The 27,970-nt window shown below is 46.1% G+C and overlaps 1 protein-coding gene across 1 annotated transcript; it reads left to right on the forward strand.

Annotated features, from left to right (window-relative positions):
* Window positions 1-14,052: 14,052 nt before the first annotated feature.
* LOC132584274 (keratin, type I cytoskeletal 19-like) lies at window positions 14,053-27,712 on the forward strand. Its single transcript, XM_060256123.1, has 7 exons — window positions 14,053-14,644; window positions 18,138-18,220; window positions 22,653-22,809; window positions 22,900-23,058; window positions 23,379-23,504; window positions 24,463-24,689; window positions 27,597-27,712. The coding sequence occupies exons 1-7, from the start codon at window positions 14,066-14,068 to the stop codon at window positions 27,703-27,705; spliced, it is 1,440 nt and encodes a 479-aa protein (XP_060112106.1). The 5' UTR covers window positions 14,053-14,065; the 3' UTR covers window positions 27,706-27,712.
* Window positions 27,713-27,970: the final 258 nt, after the last annotated feature.

Genomic DNA, 27,970 nt, shown 5'->3' on the forward strand with positions numbered 1-27,970 from the left:
CCAACGCTTCCCCTCCCGGCCACCCCCTCAGAACCCACATCGTGCCAACAATGGTGGGAGGGCCTTCGGGAGAGCTGGAAGGGAATTCAGGAGAACCTGGAGGAAGCGAAAAAGGCTTACAAAAAACAGTTTGACAAAAAACACTCTCCTGAATGGGAATTGAGAGTGGGAGACACTGTCTTTTTGTCCACAAAAAACCTCCCCCTTCCTCAGCCCTGCCGCAAGCTTGCGTTGAAGTTTCTTGGGCCTTTTAGGATCAAACGAGTAATCAATAAGGTGACTGCAGAACTCGAGCTGCCCAAGTCTCTAAGCAAAATCCATCCTGTTTTTCATTGCAGCTTACTCCGGAAAGACCCTGGTGCCACGTCCTTCCATCCCAGGGCTCCGCCGCCCCCTCCGACAACAGTGAGGGGTCAGAGTCACCATGAAGTCCACGAAATCCTGGACTCCAAAGTCAAACGGGGGAAACTGTATTACTTAATCAGGTGGAAGCACTTCCCCCCGAGCTGTGATGAATGGGTCGAGTCTCAGAACGTAGCTGCGCCGCAATTGTTGAAAAAGTTTCACCTGCTGTACCCGCACAAGCCCAAGCCGCCACCCCCCGGGGGAGGGCGCTTAGGGGGGGCAGTATGTCAGAACTTGTAACTTTAGTATTGCTAGCTTAATGTAGAACCAGTATAATTGATGGTTGGCAAGTATGCATAGAGTGGACCTGAGCGTTGAACCAGACCGACCCCATATTGTAACCTTTCTTAACCTGAAGTGCCTGAGTAGTAGTTAACCCTGCCCCGATGGTATCCAAAGTATTTGGGGGTTGTAGACTGAATAATGTTGTATCTCTGTACTTTCTCACACTGACACCCTTTGAAGCCGAATCGTGTGGCCTTCAGAGTAAGGAGGCAACGTCTTTGCTGATAGCACTGGTGGGAAGACAGATGTGCCTGTAACGGTGTGAATTAAAGCTTTGTGGGTTGTTTGTTTTACTATATAAAACTGGGCCAGTGCTGGCTCTCGCCATCACTGTTATCTTGTACCTTGTATCTAACAGTTCTTAGTTCTCTCTAATAAAATCCTAGCTTGGAAACTAAGTATGGGATCTGCCTGGAGTTCTCAAGTTCTGACACCCCCTTCCCAGTTTAGCAGGCAATCAGAACCAAGGGTAAGATTCCTTCTTGTCCCTGCAGCTCACTGCAGACATAGCAAGGATAAGCACCAACACAAGAATGAAAACATGAAAATTGCATGTGTGTGTGTGGGGGGGGGGGGGAGAGGTTTGTTGGCAAACAGCTCCAAATGCCAGCCTGTCCACACACCCCTTCTTTTTAACATGCAGTAAGGACTAAATTGAATTCTGACTATCAGGTCTGCTCTCCACCCCCTCCACCCCTATGTATAGTCAACTGATGTATAGCTGGCCCATGGGGCAGGCCACAGAAAGTAGCGTGAGAAGCTGCTTGGCTCAGCGGTGCTGGGCACAATTGTCCAAATGCTTATGCCCTGACCCCCCAGTACCTGAAAAATAATTGCTCCAGCTCAAGGTGGTAAACAGGCCTTCGAATGATGAAAAAGGGAAATACACAGCCCAAAATATACCAAACTCTTGGTTGATAATGCACACGTCGAGAGATTTAGGGATCTTCACACCAGATTATTATATAACTGAAGATTTTGTTGTGCATGTGCAGTCACTATGAGAACTCATCCATGTTCTACTTCGTAAATTTTCAGCAACCGCACAACATATGAGAAAGTAGCACCTGGCTTTAATTTATATATATTAGCTTCTGGATGTGCGTTTCTTTAGAATGCTATTATTGACCACTGAGGAAGGCCCTTGAGGCTGAAAAGTGTATGGTTCTACTGGTTGTTTGACATATTCATCAACTGTGCATGTGAAATCATCAGCTCTATGTAAAATGATTATAGCTTATGTAAAGCTCGTGTTGATGTTCTATGCAGTTATCTTCACACTGTTTTGAATTTTTTAATCTTTGCCATTGCCCCATAATTATATATATACAACTTTATTGATTACAGTTTCTTTGTAATTTATTCTGTAAGTAGAATAAATTACAATAATTTATTCTGTAAGCAGGCCTTCGCCTGTGGTTACATTGCTACAGAATTGCATCCCCTTTCAGCCAATACAGTGAGTCAAGACTTAACCTGCCACAGGGCTTAGGGATGGGGAAATTTGTTCCTCATCACCAAGGATATCATAGACATCTTCCAACACATTGCCCAACTGGGAAGGGGGAGCTGCTTAACATAGTCTCACTTCTATGTCTCAGAAAAGCTTTGAGAATCTTCTCAGCCTCTTTCTTTTTCTGACTCCTCTACAGCAGGGGTCTCCAACCCCCTGGTCATGGACTGGTAGCGATCCGTGGCCTGTTAGCAACTGGCCGTGAATTGTGTAATTATTTCATTATATATCACAATTTAGTAGTAGTAATAAGAAGAAGAAGAGGAAGAAGGAGGAGGAGGAGAAAGAAGAAGAAGACGAAGACATTGGATTTATATCCTGTCCTCCATTCCGAATTTCAGAGTCTGAGTGGCTCACAATCTCCTTTACCTTCCCTCCCCCAAAACAGACACCCTGTGAAGTGGGTGGGGTTGAGAGAACTCTCCCAGAAGCTGCCCTTTCGAGGACAACTCTCCGAGAGCTATGGCTGACCCAAGACCATTCCATGGAAAAATTGTCCTCCACAGAACCGGTCCCTGGTGCCAAAAAGGTTGGGGACCATTGCTCTACACCACTCACCAAGCCACTCACATTTCCTTCATGCTTTTACATGCTCCCCACTTCTTCAAGTGGCAACAGGCTACCACTTGCTGTCTTCATTCCCATTGGAAAAGAGATGCTGGCATTTTAGGGCACTTATAAAGTAGTGGGGACACATCCACAGAGGAGGACATCTGATACCTAGGATCAAATCCTAGAGACAAAGAGACCTTGCATCCCATGTCTTCAACTTCTTTAAACTTCTGCCTGAGTCTTTTTCCATCTGAAACCCACCCCCCAGCACCAGCCTGCTATTTTTTTCACACAAATCACCCCCTTCTGTCAGCCTACCCTCTCAAAGCTTTTGAACACAGCCATTTCAGAACCCTCTCTTAAAAATTAGCTTCTTCTTTGAGGAAATATCCATCAACAAGAAACATGAACCCTTTTTATCCAAGGCACAGACGGTCACCAGGTGTGTCACTGTAGATGCAGCCTGTTCTCAGTGATTGGCCAGCAGCCTCACAACACTACTCACAAGAAAGCACTTGCTCACATTTAGGTTTTTACTTGAAGAAGAAGAAGATATTGGATTTATATCCCGCCCTCCACTCCGAAGAGTCTCAGAGCGGCTCACAATCTCCTTTACCTTCCACCCCCACAACAGACACCCTGTGAGGTAGATGAAGATTTTGGATTTATATCCCGCCCTCCACTCCGAAGAGTCTCAGAGCGGCTCACAATCTCCTTTACCTTCCACCCCACAACAGACACCCTGTGAGGTAGATGAAGATATTGGATTTATATCCCGCCCTCCACTCCGAAGAGTCTCAGAGCGGCTCACAATCTCCTTTCCCTTCCTCCCCCGCAACAGACACCCTGTGAGGTGGGTGGGGCTGGAGAGGGCTCTCACAGCAGCTGCCCTTTCAAGGACAACCTCTGCCAGAGCTATGGCTGACCCAAGGCCATTCCAGCGGGTGCACATGGAGGAGTGGGGAATCAAACCCGGTTCTCCCAGATAAGAGTCCGCACACTTCACCACTACACCAAACTGGCTCTCCCCCTCCCCAGTTTTTCCAAGCCTGTGAAACCTTTGGAATTGAGCAAGCTTTAGGGTCTGTTCTTGGCTGAGGGAATATTTGAAGCCAGGATGCCTCATCTTTTCCCAACTGCCCTCTGACTTCATGATTGGGCTGCTCCCTCTGTCCCATAGCTGTCCCTTTAATAACAATTTGAGCTGCAAGCAATTATCAAGTGACATGCTTTACCTCCATGCCATGAAAAACTGCAGCTGCCCATTCCAGCTCACTACAATTCTGTTAAAGGGACAGGAATGTTGCTCTAGGCCTGCTGTTGACCTTACCCTGTCAAGTCTGTCTGTAACTCTGGCTCAGTCAGAGAGCATTCTGGGTAGAACCAAAGTGTATTCAATTGCTGCTAGCTCGTACCTTCCCTACCCCCCCTTCCTGTAGTGAGTGTCCTTGCTTTGAAATGGAAAGATGTGAAAGTTTTATCTGCGCCTTCTCGGGCCTGGCTCTCAGAAGGGAGTCAGGAGTCTGCTACGATCAAGGCCACTCAAGCCTGAGAATGAATTGGTAACATCAATGTGTGAATGTGCCCTGCATAATCCTCCCCCCTTAGGAACCCCTTTGAAGTGTCCCTTATATGCAATGCATTTACAGGTTATTCTTTAGTCTTTCAATGCTGGCTTAACCTCAAGTATCAGAATCAATCAACTAGTTTCTTTGTTTCAACAATGACTCGTTACTGAATCTGCCGACTTGACATACCCAAAACTGATCTCATGGAAGTTCCAATTCAGCCAGTGATCCAAACAGACCCTTGTTATATTCCATCTCTTCTCTATCCCTGCCTTGCTGAAATCTGCCTGTACAATGATAGTCCTTAGTAGCAGGCTGCTGAAAGCTTCATATATTCCAATCTTATGTTCATTTGCCGACTTGACATACCCAAAACTGATCTCATGGAAGTTCCAATTCAGCCAGTGATCCAAACAGACCCTTGTTATATTCCATCTCTTCTCTATCCCTGCCTTGCTGAAATCTGCCTGTACAATGATAGTCCTTAGTAGCAGGCTGCTGAAAGCTTCATATATTCCAATCTTATGTTCATTTGCCGACTTGACATACCCAAAACTGATCTCATGGAAGTTCCAATTCAGCCAGTGATCCAAACAGACCCTTGTTATATTCCATCTCTTCTCTAAACCTGCCTTGCTGAAATCTGCCTGTACAATGATAGTCCTTAGTAGCAGGCTGCTGAAGCTTCATATATTCCAATCTTATGTTCATTTAAGAACCTAAACCTGTGCCCCCTTTTCTGTTCTGAAGTTCTACCACAGCAGGGTGAGGCTGTTGTGTGTGCCTCTTAAGACTTGGAGGGATGCCAGCCGAGATGCCAGTATTTCCATTTCATTAATATGCCTGACACTCTCAAGAGATTAAAATCCACCACACTCCGAACTGCAGGGGGCTGCCTGCAAATTCGGATCATGACATTCCTGTTATGTGTCTTCAGGAGAAACTGGCTTCATCTCCAACAAGTACACAATTAGCTACAAGTTGCCAACCATTATGTTAATATCTCCGTTGGAAGTTGCTGCCAAACGCACATAGAACCTGGAGATGTGGGCTCTGATTAGACAGAGCTAAACTCGGCTGACTGCCATAAAACTGCAGAAATGGCTAAACAAAGATACCATCTAGCCAAGAGCTGAAATGCCTTCTACTGAGGAAAGAGCATCCACTTGATGCATAAGAATGGAGGACTCTGCTGAACCCATCCAAGTTCCATGACAAGGCAAGGCACATTCTGTGCCAGAACCAACAACACAAACCACAGAAGTGGCACAATATACTCCAGGGGTGACAATGGTAATTTCCCACAAACTTTTGAATCTAGGAAAACTGGACGTACAGAGGAGAAAAGGGCAGGGATCCCCAGCTTTTCCAAGCCCGTGGCCACCTTTGGAATTCTGACACTGGATGATGGGCACAACCACAAAATGGCTGCCATAAGAGGCGGAGCCAACCACAAGATCTCAGGGAGTGAGACTGTATATAACTCTTGCGCTTCAACATTTCAGGCAGATGTTAAGCAGGACGCCATTTAAAAATAAAAATCTTTTCTTGTACACACACAAAACTTATTCTCAGTCATACAGTGAAGATCCTTGTGCTGCAATGGCAGCTGCTGCCAAAGCTACATTAAAAAAAAAATCTGCACAGTCAATCAAATCTCCAACAGTCAATCAGAAGCCTTGTTGGGCAAAACCTCATGTGGCCCTGCCCCCTTTCTAAAAATGCTTGACAAGTAGCAGACAAGATTTCCGTGGGACCTATGGATACTACACATAAGAATCCTGGCTTTGAAAGACAAATGGAAGGGCTGGAGGGAGAAATTTATACCTGGGGTATTTGACAGCTGACCGCTTGGGCTTGTAGACGGATAATCTTTTATCAGAGTGGTAAAGCTGCAGTACTGCAGTTGAAGCCCTCTGCTCACACGACCTGAGTTCGATCCCAGCGGAAGTTGGTTCAGGTAGCCGGCTCCAGGTTGACTCAGCCTTCCATCCTTCCGAGGCTGGGGGGGCGGGGAAGTGTAGATGATTGGGGAAGGCAATGGCAAACCACCCCGTAAAAAGTCTGCCGTGAAAACGTTGTGAAAGCAACGTCACCCCAGAGTCGAAAACGACTGGTGCTTGCACAGGGGACTACCTTTACCTTTTTACAGTACCACAAATGTAGCTGCTATGTAGACCTGAAGTAACTAGCAGAAGTTAAAACCACTAGTGAATGGAGAACTTTCCACTACTAACTATAGCCCAGGGGTGGCCAAACTGTGGCTCAGGAGCCTCATGCAGCTCTTTCACACATATCGTGTGGCTCCCAGAGGTCAAGGAGGAATTCAGCGCAGGTTCACTCTCAAGAAAGTATGCATAGCATCGGGACCTCAGGCAGCCTCTAAGCGCTGACCCATAGGTAGGGGACTGTTTCCACTGTGTGTGAAGCAGGGAAGGAGGGGGAAATAGGCATGCTTGCAAGCTTGTCTTCTCCACCACAGAGGTTGCCCGGAGAGCTAGAGCAGGGAAAGAGAGCACAAGAGTTGAGGGAGCCACTGGAAGGTGGGATGGAATTAGAGAGGGCAGTGCATGTCCCCCCTTAGTTTCATAGCTCTTGTAGGAGCTGTATTTACTAACTTTGGTGTCAAGGCAAAGAGAGATGTATAATGGTGCAAAAAGTGGCCAATGATTTATATGGTACATGTCTGTTTCCTTCTCCCACTGGCGGAAAAAAACAAAACTAAACAAAACAACCCAAACCTTTCCCCATGGTGGTCTAATGGGGACTGTTATCTCCAGCTTTTTTTAAAAGTCTCCTTTTAGCATGGTTGAAGAAGAAGAAGAAGAAGAAGAAGAATTGCAGATTTATATCCTGCACTTCTCCCTGAATCAGAGACTCAGAGCGGCTTACAATCTCCTACGTCTTCTCCCCTCACAACAGACACCCTGTGAGGTGGGTGGGGCTGGAGAGGGCTCTCACAGCAGCTGCCCTTTCAAGGACAACCTCTGCCAGAGCTATGGCTGACCCAAGGCCATTCCAGCAGGTGCAAGTGGAGGAGTGGGGAATCAAACCTGGTTCTCCCAGATAGGAGTCCGCACACTTAACCACTACACCAAACTGGCTCTCAGTTTGTGTTGTCAAGGCAAGTGCATAGATATGGATTTTATCTTTCTGTGCAAAGAAAGTATCAAGAGTTTTAATAAAGTCATGTGTGTAATATTTGTTCATGTCTTGTGACTCTCAGGCATCTGATGTTTATTCTATCTGGCTCTTCTCTTATGCTAAGCAAGTTTGGCCGCTCCTGCTATAGCCTGTCTCTAATGGAAAATTAGAAGAGCCTGATAGATCAGACCAAAGATCTGGTTAATCCAGCATCTTCCCTGCCTTACCATATGGGCACTGATGGACACATGAACCAGAGCATCAAGTCAGTATTGTCTAGTCTGACTCACAGTGACTCTGAATGGGGCTAAGGTTGCCAACTCTATGCTGAGAAATTTCTGGTGAATTGAGGGTAGAGCCTGGGAGGGGGGGTTAGTGAGAAGAGGGACCTCAGCAGGGTATAATGCCATACAGTCCACTCTCCAAAGCAACCATTTTCTCCAGAAGATCTGATCCCTATAGTCTGGAGAGCAACTGCAATTCCAGAAGATCTCCAGGTCCCACCTCGAGGTTGGCAACCACCCAGCGTCTGAGATGGTGGTCTTTCCCATCACCTACTACTTGATCCTTTTAAATAGAGATACCAGGAATTAAACCTTCTGTCTGCCAAGCAGATGCTCCACCTCTAAGGCACAGTTCCTCCCCAGGAAGCTCACAGATGGCAATTATCCTCAGAGCAAATGCTGCAAAGGAATCACCGATGAAAAAACAGGGATGGGGAGAAAGACTAAGCAACCAAAGAACACCAGATATCTCCCTTGTTCAATGAAAACAATGTACTTAATTACACAAACACATGGAAAACATACAAAACACTAGTAATACTTATGGGGAAAAGTAAAAATGTTATAACACACACACCGTTGCCAATAAATGCAATTCCTGTAGCCCAGCAGGAAGTATGTACCCCTGTTATAGAGGCTTTAACGCTCCAGAGATAAGAAGTATTTAAATAATATATTGTGAACAATACATAGTTTTGAGAGCCTCAGTGAAAAGGCTTAAGTTGTTTATATGTGCATCTCTTGAGAGTAAACGATCTGAAATTTAATCCTGACTATACAGAAGTTTTCTGGTTTAGCAGAGAGGCAAGGGATGTGCCAAACTCAGTTGTGGACCTGCAAGCACAGTGGTGCATTTTTTAGACCCTGAACTTTAACAACCTTAGTTCTCCACTCCATTATTAACGCCAGGTGTTCTGAGAACTACAGTTTCCAGCATACACTGGAAGAAAAAAGTGGAAGAATAAAGATGGAGGTGAACTAGGTGGCACTTGCCTAGAGAGTCAGATTGGTGTAGTGGTTAAGTGTGCGGACTCTTATCTGGGAGAACCAGGTTTGATTCCCCACTCCTCCACTTGCACCTGCTGGAATGGCCTTGGGTCAGCCATAGCTCTGGCAGAGGTTGTCCTTGAAAGGGCAGCTGCTGTGAGAGCCCTCTCCAGCCCCACCCACCTCCACAGGGTGTCTGTTGTGGGGGAGGAAGGTAAAGGAGATTGTGAGCCGCTCTGAGACTCTTTGGAGTGGAGGGCGGGATATAAATCCAATATCATCTTCTTCTTCTTCTTCTTCTTCTTCTTCTTCTTCTTCTTCTTCTTCTTCTTCTTCTTCTTCATTTTTAGCTATAGCATTCATTTGGGGTTTTATTGTTGTTTGATTTCTAAAATTATGTATTGAGCCGTCAGGAAAGGCAAGTTCAAATTTTAAACAAATTAATCAAAAAACTGGGTTTCCCTCCTGGTGAGACAAGGAGTCTGAAGCCCTGGGCTTCCCCCCCCGCAATCTGGCTCTGATACCACCAGTGCACAAGTAGCTGAACGTAAATAGCTGAGCAATGCTGGCCAATGCCAGTCGCTGGCCAAGCATCCAGTGTTGGGTTGCTCCATTAAAAAGCTGCAATTAAAGTAACAGATCTGCCTCCCTGCCCAGAAGACTTCTCGAAGTGTGATCTTAGATCTTTGCTAGCTTGCATTTGAGGAGAAGCTGTGCCGTGTACCTGTTGAGGAACTGCAGTTGTTCTTCGGGGCGAGGCAACGAGGGTGGCAGGAGGAGATCCATCGAAAGAGCAGAAGAGAGTAAACAAGAAATGGGCACTGAAATAAGATCTTTGTTTTGAGCTTTGCAAATGTTTCCACCCTGTGATGTATCAGACTTTACACAGGACGGGAAACCTTCGCGAGCAACCAGGCAACCGCAGGAACGCTAGCAACGCAATATTTCCGTCTGAGCTCTGGACTCTTTCAAAGTAACCAATGAGCAGTCAAGGCGCGAAACTTGACTGCCATGATTTTGTATGGGAAGTTGGGGAGTGGTCCTTTTTGTATGCACATAAGGGGGGGAGGTGGCAGCCCCACCATGTTGTCTTAGTATGTAGTTACCAATAAAGTCAGTTCTGTGTGAACTCCAAATGCATTGAACCCAGTATTTAACACTCCCACATAAACTAAATGGACTCTCAGCTTTGCAACTGGCCTTCCCTTCTTGCATTGCTTTCCTCTCCATCTTCCCCCTCCCCCCCGCCCCCAATTTATGGGCTGTCATAGTTTTTCCAATGTATGGAGAAATGCCTTCCACCATGAAAGGCAGCAGACGGAAGAGGTGGGAAGAGGGACCTGTGCTATATGATGTGTCTCCCAGCCAAGGCCACTTAGTATCAATCAAAAGCCTTTATTGGCATATATCAGATTAGAAACAAACAAACAAACAAACAGCTACAGAAATAATAAAACAGTCATATGCAGCTATACATTGGACAATCGCTCCTTGATTACCAGACTCAAGAATAAAGCAACCTTTTCAGTTATTTCAGATGACAAATCATTCAGAAGACGGCAAACCTTTACGACGTCTGAGCAGCCTGTCACGTTGGACAGAATTGGATCTAGAAACCTAAGGCGTAGGCCACTTAGTATTCAGAAGCAGGGTATATCTTTTCTCTTTTCTGTGCAGCACTTGAGGGTTTTCTTCCTGAGTGAATGGTAGTCATTCACTTGCACAGGAGAAGGTTAAAATGTTCATTTATGGAACTACTTGGATGGGAAAGGGATCCACCTTCTTCCCTGATGTCCTTTACATTCTCGGAGGAGAAATTCCCGACCCCTTGCCAAGTCTTACCAAGGACAGTGTGTTTACTTGTACCCACAGAACTGAATGGGAGCAACTGTGAACTGTTATGAGCATTGCATATACCTTTCCTGGGTTCTGTTCCTTGGTCATATAGGATTATGGAAATTGGCTTTTACATCTAAGATGTAACATTCCCCATGCACTTCTCTCTGGCCACTGCAGAGGTTGTCTTCTACTGCTGAGCTTGCTTCCTCTGCTGCATGTCGTGCCCACTGAGGATCAGGACCATCCTTCCTATCACACGATTTCCCCGACTTGAAAAAAGTCTGGGGAGGAGGGCACTTTTTCAGTCCTGGCCTCAACCTGGTGGAACACTCTGCCGGAAGACACCAGGGCCCTGTGGGACCTTTTACAATTCTGCAGGGCCGTCAAAGCAGAGATGTTCCATCAGGCTTTCGTTTGAGGACAGTGACAGCTGGGCTGGCACTCCCTCTCCCTTCCCGCCTACTTAGGGGGGGAACTGCTCCCAATGCTGGAAAGCAGAATTACTGCACACTATAAAGTATGTTCATTGGGTTGTGACTGTTTTAAGTTACTGGTTTTATTGATTTTATGTGTACCTTTTGTCGTACATCGCCTAGAGCCTGGCATTGGCCGGGATGTGGCGATTCATAAATTTAATTAATAATAATTATTATTATTCTTTGGGAAACTCACATATTCCCTGAGATACATGGAAGTTTCCCCAACAAGTCCAATAGCAACCCCTCTGCTCCAGATTATTATGACTATTTAATTGGACAGCTGTCTCTATTCACACTCTGTGTGTGTTCTTAATTAGCAGCATATCATATAGGGATTGTTTCTTTGCTCTGGAGCCATTTGCTTTGCAAATGCCTTGGGACTTTTCCCTTGCTCTTATGGCACTGTGTGGTCCGAGTGGCACGGGTGGATTTACGGAGCTTAACTAAGCATATTTTCCTCATACACTTCCTTGGTCTGCACAAAGCAGACATGGATGGTGAATTCTATGTTGGAAACTTAATTCCCAGGCATGCAGAGGCCAATGCAGATTGGGAGCACATCCTACAGGAAAATGGTCCTTAAGTTCCCCTTCACGGTCCAGTAGGGTTGTCAGGTTCATTTGGACCTGTTGATAGGAGAATGGAGGGAGTGTTCTGGGGGTGGAAATCACTATACCTGGAAATAGATGCAACGTGCCTATACTTCACATGTACCATACTTCATACATGGGCTGATTCGGATTGGAATAGCAGAGCACTGGGCGAGAATCCCCCCACTCCCTCCATTCCCCCATCCTACTGGACAGGGAAGGGGAATTTAAGGACCTTCTTCCTGTAGGATGTGCTCCCAATCTGCATTGGCCTCTGCATGCCTGGGAATTAAGTGCCCAGTATCATTTCCCCATCCTGAAAAGGCCTAAGGGAGGGTGCTATTTGCCCCATTAAGGAAGGATAAAAAGTGGCTCTCGAGGGTTGTCTTAGGTTGGGCAAACATTGTGGAGAGGGAGATTCTCTCCCCATGCTCCGCTGTTCCAATTTGAATCGGCCCACGCATGAAGTATGGTATTTGCAACATTTGTTGGATTGCATGTACCCTTTATTTATTTTATTTTATCAGATTTATATCCTGCCCACACCTAATGGGCTCAGAGTGGCCCTTGGAGAACACAAGGAAAAAGTGATATATAAAATGGTGAGAAGTGTTGTCAAGTCACAGCTGGCTTAGGGAGATCTTGTAAGGATTCCAAGGCAAGAGACAAATGGAGGTGGTTTGCCATTGCCTGTCTCTGCATAATGACTCTAGATTTCTTTGGTGGTCTCATAAGAACATAATATAAGAATATAAGAGAAGCCAATGTTGGATCAGGCCAATGGCCCATCTAGTTCAGCACTCTGTCACACAGTGGCCAAAAAACCCCAGGTGTCACTAGGAAGTCCACCAGTGGGGCAAGGGCACTAGAAACCCTCCTAGTGTTACCCCCCCTCCCAAGCAACAAGAATACAGAACATCACTTGCCCCAGACAGAGAGTTCCATCTATACCTTGTGGCTAATAGCCACAGATGGATCTCTGCTCCATATGTTTATCCATTCCCCTCTTGAAGCCGTCTGTGCTTGTAGCTGCCACCACCTCCTGTGGCAGTGAATTCCATGTGTTAATCACTCTTTGGGTGAAGAAGTATTTTCTTTTATCCATTCTAACCTGACTGCTCAGCAATTTCATGGAGTGCCCATAAGTTCTTGTAATGTGAGAAAGGGAGAAAAGAGCTTCTTTCTTTACTTTCTCTATCCCACGCATCATCTTGTAAACCTCTATCATGTCACTCCTCAGTCATTGTTTCTCCACGCTAAAAAGCTCCAGGCTACTTTCCAGTCCTCAGAAAGGGAGGCAGATTTTAATGAGAGATTACATATTTTCGTCAGGAGATCCACAGAACTCTTGGAAGTATGCCAGCTGGACCTAGTGATTTATCAGTTTTTAAAACTGTTTATCAGTCGTAGGACCTCCTTTCTTGTCACATCAATCTGACTTAGGTCCTTCAACCCCCTTCCTGAAATCAGCAGTTCTGCAGTGGGCAAGCACTTCTCATCTTCCACAGTGAAGACAGAGGCAAGAAATGCATTCAGCCTTTTTATTGTCCTTCAGTAATCTTTTTACCTCTTGGTCATGCAAGTATTAAGCAGGGTTGACTTTGCTTAGCGCTGCAAGATATGATGAGATCAAGCCATTAGGGGCCAACCAGGTCAAGATATGTGACATGTACCATAGTGGGGCTAGAGGATGGGTCATCCTACCCTTTGGGGCATGGGTTTGGATAGGTGGTTCTTTAGCTTTTTCCAGGTTTTCAGTTCAAGGTTTCAACAAATAGCAATGCTGCTTCCTGGGGGGGGAAAAAGGGAATATTTACAAATTGCAAGATAATAAACCACTGATTAATTATCCCGCTCTCTCTTCAGATAGTTTAATACCTGGAGAAAGTTACTTGCATGTGGGGAATATCTGGATGCTCGTTGGTATGCCCAGCTGGCTCAGAATGTGCTTTCCAATATTCTGATTGCAGCTAGTGCAGCATACATTCTCACATGTGCTGAGGCCATGACACCACCCAGTCTAGGAAGACTTGGGCAAAAATGGAGGGTTATTTCCTTCAAGGTGGTTCAGTTTCCCTTCCCTAAGTGAAATGAAAACGAAAAATTGATGATTCTATGCAACTATAGATTTACTGGCGTGGTAACATTTTTAGAAAGGAGTGGTTGACGTTTAAAGAAACTGCCTTGTTTACTGAGCTATCCGGAGGCAAACAGCCTCCGGGATTTCTTTCCCCTTAGTTTGAAGGATAAGATGGAACTCATCCTGCCAGAAGATAAGAATGCTCTCCTTTGGTGGTGACACCCTTAGCTAGAAAAGATATAAATTGAGATCAGCAAGGATGACAGCCATGCAGTCTGGTTGAGTGTTAAGCTCTCTGTTTTGGAACTTGCTTTGAGTTGGTTGCAAATCACCATTGCAATGAATAGCAGCACTAAGTATGCTACAGCAACTCTGGGGAGAAGTGGCACCAGCGTTGGCTCCAATGTGAAGTCCAGGCTTCCTTCAGCCTCCTCCAGCCACGGCAAGAGAGGCAATTTCTCTTGTCAAAGTCATGCCGGAAATAGTTCTGCCTGTAGCCATGGGGTTTGCCAAAGCAACTTTTCAAGTGCCAGTTTTAGCGGTGGGTTTGTCGGCGGGAGCTACAGAAGGAGAATGAGCACGGGAAGTTTCCTTGGAAACAGCTATGGCGGTTACTCTCAGTTGGGATATGGCGATGGACTCATTGAAGTTGGTGGTGGTCTAGTTGGCAGCTTTGTTGGTGGGATGGGTGGCGACCCTGGAGCCTGTGGTGTTGTTTTCTCTTCCGTTGATGGGAAAATGATCATGCAAAACCTCAACGACCGTCTGGCCAATTACATAGACCAAGTGCGATGCCTGGAAGCTGAAAATGCTGCACTGGAAACCAAAATTGAAGATTTCTTTGCCCAGCATGGGCACATTGGTGAAACAAAGGAATACAGCCACTATTATCAACAGATCGAGGAGCTTAAAAACCAGGTAGGGGCCTCCTTGTTCAGTTGTGTTTCAAATACTCTTTCAGTTGGGTTCCAAATTTAAACAGAGGCTAGATGACCATCTGACAGCAACGTGGATTCTGTAAACTTAAGCAGATCATGGCAGGAGGGCAGGAAAGGCTGCATCAGTCCTTAGTTCCTATGGCCCTTTCTTACATGTCCAGGGAAATGTAAGTCAGAGAAATTGGGGTCAGGCAGCAATTTTTCGCCAGGCCAGCTTTGTCTGGGATCCTGGAAGGCTTTTTTTTTTTGCAGTTTTCCTGCATGGACTCCTGCATGGAGCAGGAGTCTCTAGAGGTGTAGAGAGCAGGTAGTTGCGAATTTCCTGCATTGTGCAGGGGGTTGGACTGGATGACTCTGGAGGTCCCTTCCAACTCTATGATTCTACTCGTATTTCGTGCATTTTAAACGCTGCATGTAAAAAAGATGCAGGGGATTCCGGTGCTCCTGGGGAGGGGGAAGTATAGCGGTGGGAACAGGCGTTTATTTAAGGGAAAGAGGCTGAGATGCCAGAATGCTCGACCCCCTTCCAGCCTGCGTCCCATCCCAACAGTTGCAGGCAGTGGGGCCAAGTTGGGACATCCGTCTCCGACATTGGTGTTGTGCAATGCCAGGTTAATTAATAACAAGACCTCTATTCTGTGGGATTTCCTGATAGAGCAGAATACGGACCTGGATTGCGTGACCAAGACCTGGGTGCAAGATGGGGAGACAGTTGCTCTCTCCCAAGCAGCACCCCCTGCGTTCTCGGTCTTTCACCAACCATGGGAGGGAGGAGTAGCGATGTTCATCCGGGAGGCTTACTCCTTCCGGACACTCCCGGCTCCAAGGATCACCGGTCTTGAGTGTGCCAGCATGGTGGTTGAGTCGCAAGAGAGTTTGGCTATTTGGCTGGTGTACTGACCACCCTTTGCACCAGCCAATGCCCTGCCGGCCCTTATGGAAGCCTTAGCAGGCTGGTCATTGGAGCACCCTAGTCTTTTGGTCCTGGGTGACTTCAATGTCCACGCCGATGATGTGGGCTCCACATTGGTGTCGGACCTGGTGTCATCCATGGCGACGCTGGGACTCTCTCAATATATAACAACTCCCACACATCAGGCCGGGCACACTCTGAATTTGATCTTTGTGGCGGGAATGACAATGGATCGTATTACTGCTGATGCAGTGCCATGGTCAGACCACTATGTCCTGAAGGCCCGTTTGAATATCCTGCTCCAACCCTGTATGGGTGGCGAGTCTATTATAGCTTGCTAGCGGAGCCAAATGGCCCTAATGCAGTTCCAGATGGCTCTCTGGGACCCTTGTCTCCCTGGCGATTCCCTAGATGAGCTAGTGGAGACCTGGCATAACAGGCTCTCCACAGCTATCAACGAGATCGCTCCCAGGCATCCTCTGTGCCCCCGTTCAAAGCTGGCACCCCGGTATACGCTAGGGCTACGGCAGATGAAGCCGAGGCTCAGGCGGCTAGAGAGGCGGTGGCAGCGAGCTCGTGACGAAGCGACAAGAACAGCTTATAGGTTGTATATGAGAACCTATGAGGTGGCAGTCAAGGCCGCTAACAAAATATATCTTATGACCATGATTGCATCTGCGAATTTGTGCCCAGTACAATTGTTTAGGTCAATTCGGTCTTTAACTACTCTTCCGTCGGGTATATCAAATGCTAGAGAATTGGATACAGGCTGTGAGGCATTCGTGGGTACTCTCCACTGCACGCCCAACTACTTGTAGGTTGGACCCATGCCCCTCTTGGCTAATAAAAGCTGGCCGGAAGGGGCTATTGGTTCCCCTACAGGAAATTGTCAACAGGTCCCTTTTGCAAGGAACCTTTCCCCAGCCTCTTAAGGAGGCTGTGGTACATCCCCTTTTAAAAAAGCCATCTCTGGATCCAGCTGAATTGGCAAATTACTGGCCGGTGTCTAACTTGACATTCTTAGGCAAGATTATTGAAAGGGCAGTGGCGGTGCAGCTTCAGAGTTTCCTGGATGACGCTTCCATGCTTAACCCACATCAATCCGGTTTTCGTCCAGGTCATGGGATGGAGACAGTTCTGGTTGCCCTCACAGATGACCTCCAGAAGCACCTGGACAGAGGCAGCTCCACGGTGCTGATGCTATTGGACCTGTTGGCGGCATTTGACACTGTTGATCATCGGCTGCTGACCTGCCACCTTGCCGACGCTGGGATTCAGGGGTTGGCCTTGCAGTGGCTTTCCTCCTTTCTCCAGGGTCGGGGACAGAGGGTGGTGGTTGGGGACAAACTATCCCGACGACACCCACTCTTGTGTGGTGTGCTGCAGGGAGCAGTTTACATTAGGAATGCCATGAAGTTAACTGCAAACATGACTGGAAGGGGAACATGCTGATCTGGGCTTCAGATCTTTTCCATTTCATTCTCTGCTATCTAAATTGAGCAAGTTTGCAGCTGCCCACTAGCTGTGGTGATGAAGGTTCATTCCTTACCTTGCCTCATGAATGCTTTTGCAGCTGCATGATAGCGAAGTTAAGCAGGTTTTGGGCTGGCTAGTGTTTGGATGGAAGACCTCTAAGAATACCAGGGTCATGATGCAGAGGCAGGCAATGGCAAATCCCCTCTGAATGTCTCTTGCCCTGAAATGTTTAAGGGGTCACTCTGTTAGCTGTGCCTTGACAGCCCCAAAAAACATTCTTAGGTGAAATAAGACCTCCAATTCCAACCTCCACAGGCATTTCTCCCAAATCTCCAGGAATTTCCCGAGCTGGATTTGGCAACCCTAAAACAGGGTCACAGGAGCATAAAAACAGCTGACATAATAAAGATCTTCCTCAGATACCTATTCCAGAGGACCATACCATTTGACTTCCGTGGGGGCTATGTAGGACTCCCTAACTAGGCAAGACGACCTGCCCCTTCCCTTCCCTGGTTTTCAAATGGAACATCTTTCGAGAGACCAGCATCTGAACGCTGCTGCAAATTACGTTTGTTGAACAGCTTCTTTTTTTATTAACTCCTTTGTCCTAGCTTATTAACTTTAACGAGGTTTTAATTTGTATGCTGCCTTTTCATTGATTTCTCCCACCACTATGCACATTAGTTTCCAAAGGTGAGATATAAATATTTTTGTAATTAAATGACATTATATTCATTCAAAATCTCTAAGGGCTGGGATAGAATATTTCTCCCAAAAGTTTTAGATTTAACTCACATAGAGCTGGAAACCAAAAACCAACGTATGATAGAGCATTAGAATAATGCTCTTTGAATCTTTCAGACACTCCTAACTTAATACCTGTGAAAAGCTTGTCATTTATTTAGATTAATTTGCATGCTACCTCTCCATACCTGCTTGAAAGGCTGCAAAACTAAAATAATATCACAAAAAGTGGTACAGGCTGGTCTTCTGCCTCAGGACTGTACACAGTACTTCTTCACTGGGCTTTCGATTGGCAAGACATTGACAAACGTCCTTTTTAACATCTCTGCTCCCTCTCCAGCTTATTTGTGCAGCTGTGGAGAACAACAAGATCCTTCTCAAGATAGACAACCATCAGATGAATGTTGAAGACATGAAACAGAAGTTAGTACCGATGCCTCTTTACCAAATAACAAATGCCTTTGTCTTCGAATCTTTCAGGCACTCCTAAATTAATATCTGTGGGAAGCTTGGTGTATTCATTCATTTAGTAGATCAATTTGCATGGCGCCTCTTCAGATCTGCTTGAGAGCCAGTTTGGTGTAGTGGTTAAGTGTGCGGACTCTTATCTGGAAGAACCGGGTATGATTCCCCACTCCCCCACTTGCACCTGCTAGCATGGCCTTAGGTCAGCCATAGCTCTGGCAGAGGTTGTCCTTGAAAGGGCAGCTGCTGTGAGAGCCCTCTCCAGCCCCACCCACCTCACAGGGTGTCTGTTGTGGGGGAGGAAGGGAAAGGAGGTTGTGAGCCGCTCTGAGACTCTTTGGAGTGGAGGGCGGGATATAAATCCAATATCTTCTTCTTGAAAGACCACAAAACTAAAAGAATTCCACAAAACTGAACAAGGCATTAGAGGGAGAGGAAACAGGGTACGGTGCCCGCAAAACAAGGAAGGGGACCTTGAGTGTACTTTGCATAATCTGCATGTCGCATGAGGCGCTGACTTCAGGCAGGACAGTATATTAAATGAGACACAGGACTGACCGCCACTGAAAACAGCAGCTCTGGGTCTCATTTTCTCTCTCTCATAATGCCTAAATAAAAATATGTGCTGTGATGCCATCTTGGTTTGTGTTTCTACCAGGGCTTTTTGTTGTTGTTGCAGGAAAAGCCCATCAGGCAGAGCCAGATTAACAATTAGGCCAAATAGGCACTGGCCTATGGGCCCCCACGCCTTTAGGGGCCCTGGGTCAGCTTCCCCCCACAGTTTCCCCCCTACTTGCAGCCCTTCCAGCCTGCACACAGCCAGCAACTGAGCTGCTCTTTGCCCGACTTGCCTGGTGCGGCTACTGCTGCCGTTATCATACTCTGCCATACTGCTGCCGTTGTCGTACTCTGCCTCTCCCCCACAGCTTAGTAAAAGGGGCTTTTAGGAAAGTGCCTGCAGGCTGAAGCAGGGGCCATGGGCAATGGGGCAGGGGCTCAGACTCTGAGGTATTTTGTGAGGGCCCCCCCAAGTTTTTGACTGCCTAGGGGCCTCCACAGGGTTTAATCCGGCACTGTCATCAGGAACTCATTTGCATATTAGGCCACACTGCCTGCCGTCACCATTGTTTCACACAGGGCTTTTTTTCCATAGAAAAAGCCCAGCAGGAACTTATTTGTATATTAGGCCACACCCCCTAACAATGAGCCAGCTGGAACTGTGAGTTCCTGCTCAAAACAAGCCCAGATTTCTACAGTCTCACCTGTGGCAACCAGTGAAGCAGACGTGCAGCAAAGAAGCCAACATGTGACAGTCTCCTGTCATGGGATTTCAAATATCTCAGAGTAAAGCAGGAGTCCAGCAGCACCTTAAAGGCTAACAAAATTTATTTTGACAGAAGCCTTTGTGAATCAGAGTTTGCTTCATCCAGTGCACTGGAATTCCCTTCCCTAAAGGTGATGCACTGAAATTAACAAAAGAAATGTGGGCTTTGGGCGGGGGCTAGATGTTACAAAGAGTAGCTGGGTTAAAACAAAAGCCAATAAAAAGAGTGACTAATCAGTTCACTCAGCAGGTGATGGCCACCCACAACTGTTGTTAGACAAGTGAAGTAGATAAACATAACATTTAGTGCATGTTGAGCACCTATAGTAGGAAGTTACAGAAGGATATACACAATATGCAACTTGCTGAGACTGAGAAGGAAAGATCTTGAGCTTGTAGTGGAGAGCTCAATGAAAGTGTCAACCCAGGGTGCTGCAGCAGCGAAAAAGGCAAACTCTATGTTAGGGATCCTTAGGAAAAGCTTTAAAAGGGGATTAGATAGATTCATGGAGGATAAGTCAATCAATGGCTACTAGCCATGGTGCCTGAGGGGAACCAATCTGAGAGGCACTAATTTTTTGAATCCCAGAATCAGGAGGAGCCCCTCTGCCCTGTTATTGGCTGTCCAGAGGAACTGGATGGCCACTGGGTGAGACAGGATGCTGGACTAGATGAACCACTGGTCTGATCCAGCAGGGCTCTCTTTATGTCCTTATCAGGGGGAGGCCTTGGCCTCTCTGCCCTGTTGTTGGCCCTCCAAAGGAACTGGTTGGCCACTGTGTGAGACAGGTTGCTGGACTAGATGGACCACTGGTCTGATCCAGCAGGGCTCTCCTCATGTTGTTATATTAGCACATATACTGAGTGAGAAATTCGAGGTCCCAGCTAAGACCTGGAGGGTAAATTGTTTTGATCTTGTTAATGAAGCCTAATTTTACATTAGATTGAAATGAATTAGGATTCATTCATAAGTTTGAGACTATTTACCCATCCCTTTAAGTCTCAACAGGGATGGGATTCCACATTCCCCTTAGGTGTCAGCCACCTTGAGTTTCTGTAAAGTAGCAAGACAGTAAATAAACGTTTTAAATAAATAATTAAATGAATAAATAACATAGTGCATATTCTGTCGTGGCTGCAAAGAGAGCCAGCCTCTCTTTGTAACATCTTCTCCACCTCACCGTTCTATAACGAATATAAAAACATTGATTTAATGAATATACACTCCAGTTCAGCTGATAATTGGGTTTTGATGGCATAAATGCGGACTCTAGTTTCATTTTGCTGCTATGGACTAACAAGGCTTCCCATCTAGAATTGCATCCCAAATGTTACAGAGTAGAGGGAGATCAAGAGATACAGAACTGCTGAGGGTTTTTTGGCAAAAGTCAAACATCTCTTGCAATGTCCAGTTCATTCTCCAGAGCTAAGTGGAACAGAATGTTAAATCACTGCATTTTTTCCTAATACAAATCATACAAAATTCAGTTGTTGGTAATTTCTGTCGATAACAAACACCTTCCACGTGGGGTTTTGTGGTTGTGTGTCTGTGTCTGTGTGCTTGCATGCCTGGAAGTCATGGTGACTCTAGTGGGGCTAGGACATTTTTCAGAGAGGTGGCTTGTATCACCTGCCTTTGTGTTGTGGCCCTGGTATTCCTTGAAGGCCTCCCTTCCAAGTACTTGCCAAGTACCTGCTTAGCTTCCAAGATCTGACAAGATCAGGCTTGCCTGGGATATCCAGGCCAGGGACCCTCCCATTATTAGTTTTATATGAACATTGGCTAGGAATACTGGCCTAACTATTAGGGAATGTGAAACAAAGGGTTGAAGCCAACCAATATTTCTGCTGAAGGGGAGGAAGGGTCCCCACTGACCACCTGAAAAGGACATTTTGGGAATCATGGGATCTGCATGTAAAAAAGCCATGTGGGGACAGAATGGAAAGAAACTGGGTGAGATTGAGTTTTTTTTTAAAAAGTCTAGATCCAACCAAAACTTTCCTTTGGCTATCGATTCTAGGAAAGACCAGGGCTTTTTTTGAGCAGGAATGCACAGGAGCGCAGTTCCGGCTGGCTTGGCATCAGGGGGCGTGGCCTGATAAGCTAATGAGTTTCTGCTGGGCTTTTTCTACAAAAAAGGCCAGTGTGGAACCATGGTGAAGTCTGGGGGTGTGGCCTAATATACAAATGAGTTCCTGCTGGGCTTTTTCTACAAAAAAAAAAGCTGTGGGAAAGACACAATATTTGTTAAAAGAGAAATTAAAATTCTGCTCGATAGATCCTGGTGGCTAGCTGTGTGGGTCTGATGCAATAGAACAAAGTTGGAGCCCAGCAGCACCTTTAAGACCAACCAAGTTTTATTCAGAATGTAAGCTTTTATTCAGAATGTAATGTACATATGCATGCATATTCAAACAATAGAATGGGGTACAGTGAGCAAAGTTACATATAGCTATCAAAGATTTCAGGTTTTCACGGCTGGTAACATCATTAGGGTTTGTAGAATCTTTCGGGCTCAAGTGCCGTGTTCTACTAGAGAAAGTTTTCCTTCCAGACGTTTCGTTCTCAGCTGCGGAGAACATCCTCAGTGGCGTTGCAGCCGGAGCAGGCGCTCAGACCTCAATGCACAGCAGCCAAGAGGGTCAGAGCGCCTGCTCCGGCTGCAATGCCACTGAGGATGTTCTCCGCAGCTGAGAACGAAACGTCTGGAAGAAAAACTTTCTCTAGTAGAACACAGCACTTGATCCCGAAAGATTCTACAAACCCTAATTACATATAGCTGGTGGGCAGTGGTTATGCATGCAAAATGGTACAAAGTTAAAATCCTTGTGCTTTTGTGTGTGTTTCTGTGTATCAATATTTGCTTCAGGAGCAAACTGTTGAAGGTAGATATTCCCAAAATAAGCACATTTACTAAATAAATGCTGCCAACCCGGGCAGTTCCAGTTGGCTTTGTGTCAGGGGGTGTGGCCTAGTATGCAAATGAGTGCCTGCTGGACTTTTTCTACAAAAAAGCCCTGCAATCGACAGATGCAGCATCTTCAGTTCCTTTCTTGCCAATTTAGGCTTGAGACCGAATATGGCCTTCGTCAGAATGTGGAAGCTGACATTAATGGGCTGCACCCAGTTTTGGATCAACTGACTCGTAGTACAACAGAGTTGGAGGATGAATTTGCTTCACTGCAAGAGGAAATTTGTAATCTTAAAAAGACCCATGAAGAGGTAACCCCATCTTTTCACCAAAACATTCCTCCTCTTTAAAAACAAAAAACCACAGTGTGAGTGTTATAATCAAAGGTGTTCTTCTTGAAGGAACTGAAGTCTTTGAAAAAACAGACCAGTGAGGTCAATGTCAAAGTCAGCTCCTGCCCTGGACCGGATCTAAAGAAAGTCCTGGAGGACATGAGATGCAAATATGAAGCAATGATTGACTTGAACCGCAAGGAGGTTGCAGAGTGGTATGAAAACAAGGTAAAAAATGGCAGCAGCTTTCTTTTTGCAAAACCAAATAGATGGTGAACAGAACTTCTTTCTCACAGTTATCAGAAGCAGACTAAAGAATGCAGCTGGCATTAACGTATGCAAATATTGCATATTTATTCAGGTTTCAGAACCCAAATCTGTTTTTTAAAGAGAAAAAAAATATTTACAAACCCTGGCAGTGAACAACTAGAACAGACGCTGACAAGAGCTCTTTGTTCTTGCATATCACTAGAATTGTATTTCTTTGCACAATTAATAAGTAAATACCTGTCCTGAAAATGCAACTGCTAAGCCCATGTGTTTTGCAGCTTGAGGAGGTGAACCAGGAAGTCTGTACAAATAGCAAAGAAGTGGAAAGTGGCAACCAGAAGGTCATTGATCTGAGAAGCCAGCTACAAAGCTTAGAGATTGGTCTTCAAACCCAGTGCAATCTGGTAAGTGGATGGCATGACAGGTACTTTACTGCTTAATCCAACAACAGATGGAAGTCACTGCATTATCCCATCTCACGATCAGGCCCAGCACTAGGGTTGTGGTGCCCCTAGGCTAAGGCCCGTTTCCCCACCCTCCCCAGTCTGTGCGCACAGCCCAATGATGTCATTGGAAGTGACCCTGCAACCTCCATTCAGTTTTGCTGTTTGACACTGGATTCCCTGCACTGCTCTTGTATTTGTAGAAAAAAATAGAAAAACTGAGTTGAAAAGATTAACTCCTGTCTGCATAGCCCCTCCTCTCTGCATAGCCCCAAGACAAACTGAGGCTGCTGCAGCCTTCAGTATGATGGAGTGACTAAAGCATGTTAACTTCATCTCATTAAGAGGCTTAGCTTGCTTTGCATTTCGCCACCACCTTGGCCCCCAAGAGGGCTGACCAACACTTCCCATAGTACCAACAATGCATCTTTCTAGCAATCAGCTCTATTCTCCACAGTGCCTAGCAGACGATCTGCTGAAATTTCATTTTTCTTAAAACTGATTAAGGGGATTGCAGAATGGAGGGCTTATTGCCTTGTCACTGATAATGTTAGTCTCAGCAGTTACAGATTCCTAAGAGGCACTAAAGAAGGGACCACGGTAACAAAGAATGACTCTAGCCAGAACACATTGCAATCTCTGTCTCTCCATCCTTGTCTCCTTGATTTCAATATCACCTTTGTTTCAATATCATACCTTAGTATGAGGTTACTGGGACATTAGATCTAGATGGCCATGCTTGTACAGCGTTGATCCACAGAACCCGGACCCGGATTCCTGTAGCACTTGTATGAGACAAGTGAAGAGCGGATTGAAGAAATCTCTGCTTTCTGCACCCCTTCTGGCTCAAAAGGTTTTATGTTCCTCATCCACATACTCAGCAGATTTTTGCCTTCTGGCTATTGCTATTGTTTCCCAGAGGGACACGCTGCAGGTGTCGTTGGATGAGACCGAGTGTCGCTACGGTGCCCATCTAGCTGAAATACAGGACCAGATCTTGTTCATAGAGCACCAACTGGCCGAGCTGCGCTTGGAGATGGAGGACCAGACCCAAGAATACAAAGAACTTCTGAACGTTAAAAATCGGTTGGAGCGAGAGATTGAGACCTATCGCCACCTGATAGAAGAAGGGCAGCAAGACCACATGTGCGTAGGCTGAAGAGATACACTAAAACTTTCCAGAGGAACATCTCTCTCTCTCTTTTTCTGTCTGTCTGTCTGTCCATCTGTCCGTCCGTCCATCCATCCATCCATCTGTGGCTTATATCCCGCCCTATCCCACAAGCAAGCTCAGGGCAGCTCACATCATGTCATAATCCCGTAGCAGTTTAAAACGTTAAATAGTCATTAAAGGAAAATATTAATTAAATAAAAAAGCATTAAGTAATCCACATAATAATTTGGGTTCCCTAACCGACAATTCAGCAATTAATTACATGCTAGGTATGCTGATCCCATGCTGGAATGGACAATGACTCAAGATGGAATCAGGTCAGCTTCTCCCAGTGACAGCTGATATAGGAGTGCCATGGGCGACCGATGCAGGGGAGGCTGATGTTGTTGGATGTCCACTGCCTCAACCAAAGGCCTGGTGAAATAACTCCATTTTACAGGCCCTGCAGAACTGTAACAAGTCACACAGGGCCCTGGTCTCAGTTGGGAGCACGTTCCGCGAGACAGGTGGCACTGCCTCCTACAGGAGGAGTGTTTTTTCTTTGTTTCTCTCACTTCCATCTATGCAGCACCAGCTCTAAAGAGCCTGCGCAAGGCTGGTGCCCCAGGGCCAGGTGCCTCCACTGCCCCTTGCCAAGTTGGCGGCAGCTACCATGGGGTTTCTGGGCTCAGTGCATGTGTGCACACACTGGCTCTCCATCCCCTGTGCCTGGAAGCGACAGAAAGTGAATCGCGAGCTTGTGTGCTGAGGCCGGAAGCCCTGTGGCAGTTGCCGCCGAGCTTGCTATTTCTCTCAGAGGCGAGGGTGGGAGGGAGGGTCTAACTGGCACCCTCCCCCCAGGGCAGCGCTCCAGGCAGCCACCTCAGGCTGCCTAATGGACGCGCCGGCTCTGCATCTATGGCATTTTAACTCTTTTAAATATTAAAAAAAGGTTATTTAAAATGGAAGGTAGAATTGAAAGGTCTCCCCAGGCTTCTGGCATAAGACCTCACTCATTTCACCTTCTCTATTTGTTATTTGGAGTCCGCTACAAGTGCATAAACTGTGGGAGTGGCTCTTCATAGGGCATCTGATATTGCCATCTCAGGTAGCGACAGCCCTGTCCATAAGTGATATTTTTGATACTCCAACCTCCAGTACTAGAAAAGCATACTATGTACTTTTGCTACACGCAGTCACTGTTTCATTTGAATGGGGCAGCTTTCAGTTCTGCTATGTGTGTTTGGAAACCCAAGTTTGTGGGAGGCACATGTTCCCACATTTCAGAACTGGAAAACACCCGGGTCCCCCCGTTTGCACAAAAGGGCAGCCATGTATAATGAGAGGATCCCACATAGCATGCTCTCCCATGCTAGCCTTGTGTCAGTTGGAGATGCAAACAAGCTGAAAGATATTGCAAGTGTACGCCTGGGAATACAAATAAAGAAATATGCAAATACTAAATTATAACAAATTATACACACGCACATACACCTTAACACAAAATTATATATGCAGACAATATGCGTGGTGACTGACATGATGGGTGAGAGGCAAGAATGAGGACTGGAAATTTGCATTAGGATTTTGCTGATGCCTGTGGTGACTGTATTGTGCAACCCAGAGCTAATAATTTCCCTACCATATCTGTTCATGCTGTAATGCTGCTAGCAGACCCTACACACTCCTGGACATGCCATTTATGGTCTACCCTGCTGACCATACTTTCCGGCCTCATCAACCAAATCCACTTTGCCTTAGTATTCATGTTCATAATTAGTTTTGGAGCCTAAAGTGTGCCAGACTGTTATCATGTCTGAACCTTATCTAGTAAGAGCTGTGATAGCTTGTTTAAGATAAGCTTGATTAGTTCCACAATTTATGGAAAGTCAAAGCATAGGGTTGCCAGGTCCAATTTAATAAATATCTGGGGACTTTGGGGGTGAAGCCAGGAGACATTGGGGGTGGAGCCAGGAGCAAGGTTGGGATGAGCATAATTGAACTCCAAAGGGAGTTCTGGCCATCACATTTAAAGGGACGGCACACCTTTTAAATGCCTTCTCTCCATTTGGAAATAATGAAGGCTAGTGGCACCTTCTTTTGGGGCTCAGAAGAGGACCCCGTGGTTCAATTGTTTTGAAACTTGGAAGGTGTTTTGAGGAGAGGCACTGGATACTATGCTGAAAATTTGGTGCCTCTTACTCAAAAAACAGCCCCCCAGAGCCCCAGATACCCACAGATCGATTCTCCATTACACCCTACGGGAATCGGTCTCCATAGGGAATAATGCTCAGCAGATATTTCTCTCCCCCACTTTCTGATGACTCCAAAGTGAGAGGAGGGCCTCCAAACAGGGGGACTCCTGCCCCTACCTGGGGACTGGCAACCCTATCAAAGCAGGTTAGATGAATATTGGTAAGATCCAGTCTAACAACTTTGAGAGCCAGTTGGAGAACTTTCTTGAGAGCCAGTTGGAGAGCGAGTTCGGTTGGAGAGCCAGTTCGGTGTAGTGGTTAAGTGTGCAGACTCTTATCTGGGAGAACCGGGTTTGATTCCCCACTCCTCCACTTGCACCTGCTGGCCTGGCCTTGGGTCAGCCATAGCTCTGGCAGAGCTTGTCCTTGAAAGGGCAGCTGCTGTGAGAGTCTCTCCAGCCCCACCCACCTCACAGGGTATCTGTTGTGGGGGAGGAAGGGAAAGGAGATTATGAGCCGCTCTGAGACTCTTTGGAATGGAGGGCGGGATATAAATTCAATATCTTCTTCTTCTTCTTGAGAAGAAAGCTAAAGGCCTCATGGTAGGACCTACTGTCAGTAAAGATCAGCTGGTAGAGAGACCAGATATTTGGCCTACGTAAGGACATTTCATATCATTAATCTGAACCTTCTCATTTTTCACAGAAGAGGAGGGGGAGCAGGAGTCACCCACCCATCTTCAGCTGGGAGCACAGGAGGAACAAATTCTAAGTCCACAAAACGCCAGTCAAGCCAAGCCACAAATCGCCGTTAGTCATGCCTGCCTAGGTGATGTACCAGGTGATGTATTTATTATGATATAATGTCCTTAGGCCATTACTCCATCCCACTTGAAGATCCAGTCATATGTTTGCTATACTTAAGTTTCTAAAAATAGAGATGTTTGTATCATGAAACATTACCATCTAAGTTTAACAACCCGAACCCTAATTCTTGAATATGAAAGAGGTGTGTGACTAGCAGAAAGATTTTTATTGGCCTGAAAAGGAGCCCTTTCTTTTTGCCAGTTTTCCACAGGG

Source organism: Heteronotia binoei, chromosome 15, assembly GCF_032191835.1.
Source record: "Heteronotia binoei isolate CCM8104 ecotype False Entrance Well chromosome 15, APGP_CSIRO_Hbin_v1, whole genome shotgun sequence".
NCBI classification, from domain to species: Eukaryota; Metazoa; Chordata; class Lepidosauria; order Squamata; family Gekkonidae; genus Heteronotia; species Heteronotia binoei.

What these genes read in the sequence shown, in the direction of transcription:
- LOC132584274 (XM_060256123.1), top strand. Translation starts at nt 14,066, where the DNA reads ATGAATAGCAGCACTAAGTATGCTACAGCAACTCTGGGGAGAAGTGGC. An exon ending in TTAAAAAGACCCATGAAGAG is followed by an intron (nt 22,810 to 22,899) that starts GTAACCCCATCT and finishes TTCTTCTTGAAG; the next exon opens with GAACTGAAGTCTTTGAAAAA. An exon ending in TTCAAACCCAGTGCAATCTG is followed by an intron (nt 23,505 to 24,462) that starts GTAAGTGGATGG and finishes ATTGTTTCCCAG; the next exon opens with AGGGACACGCTGCAGGTGTC.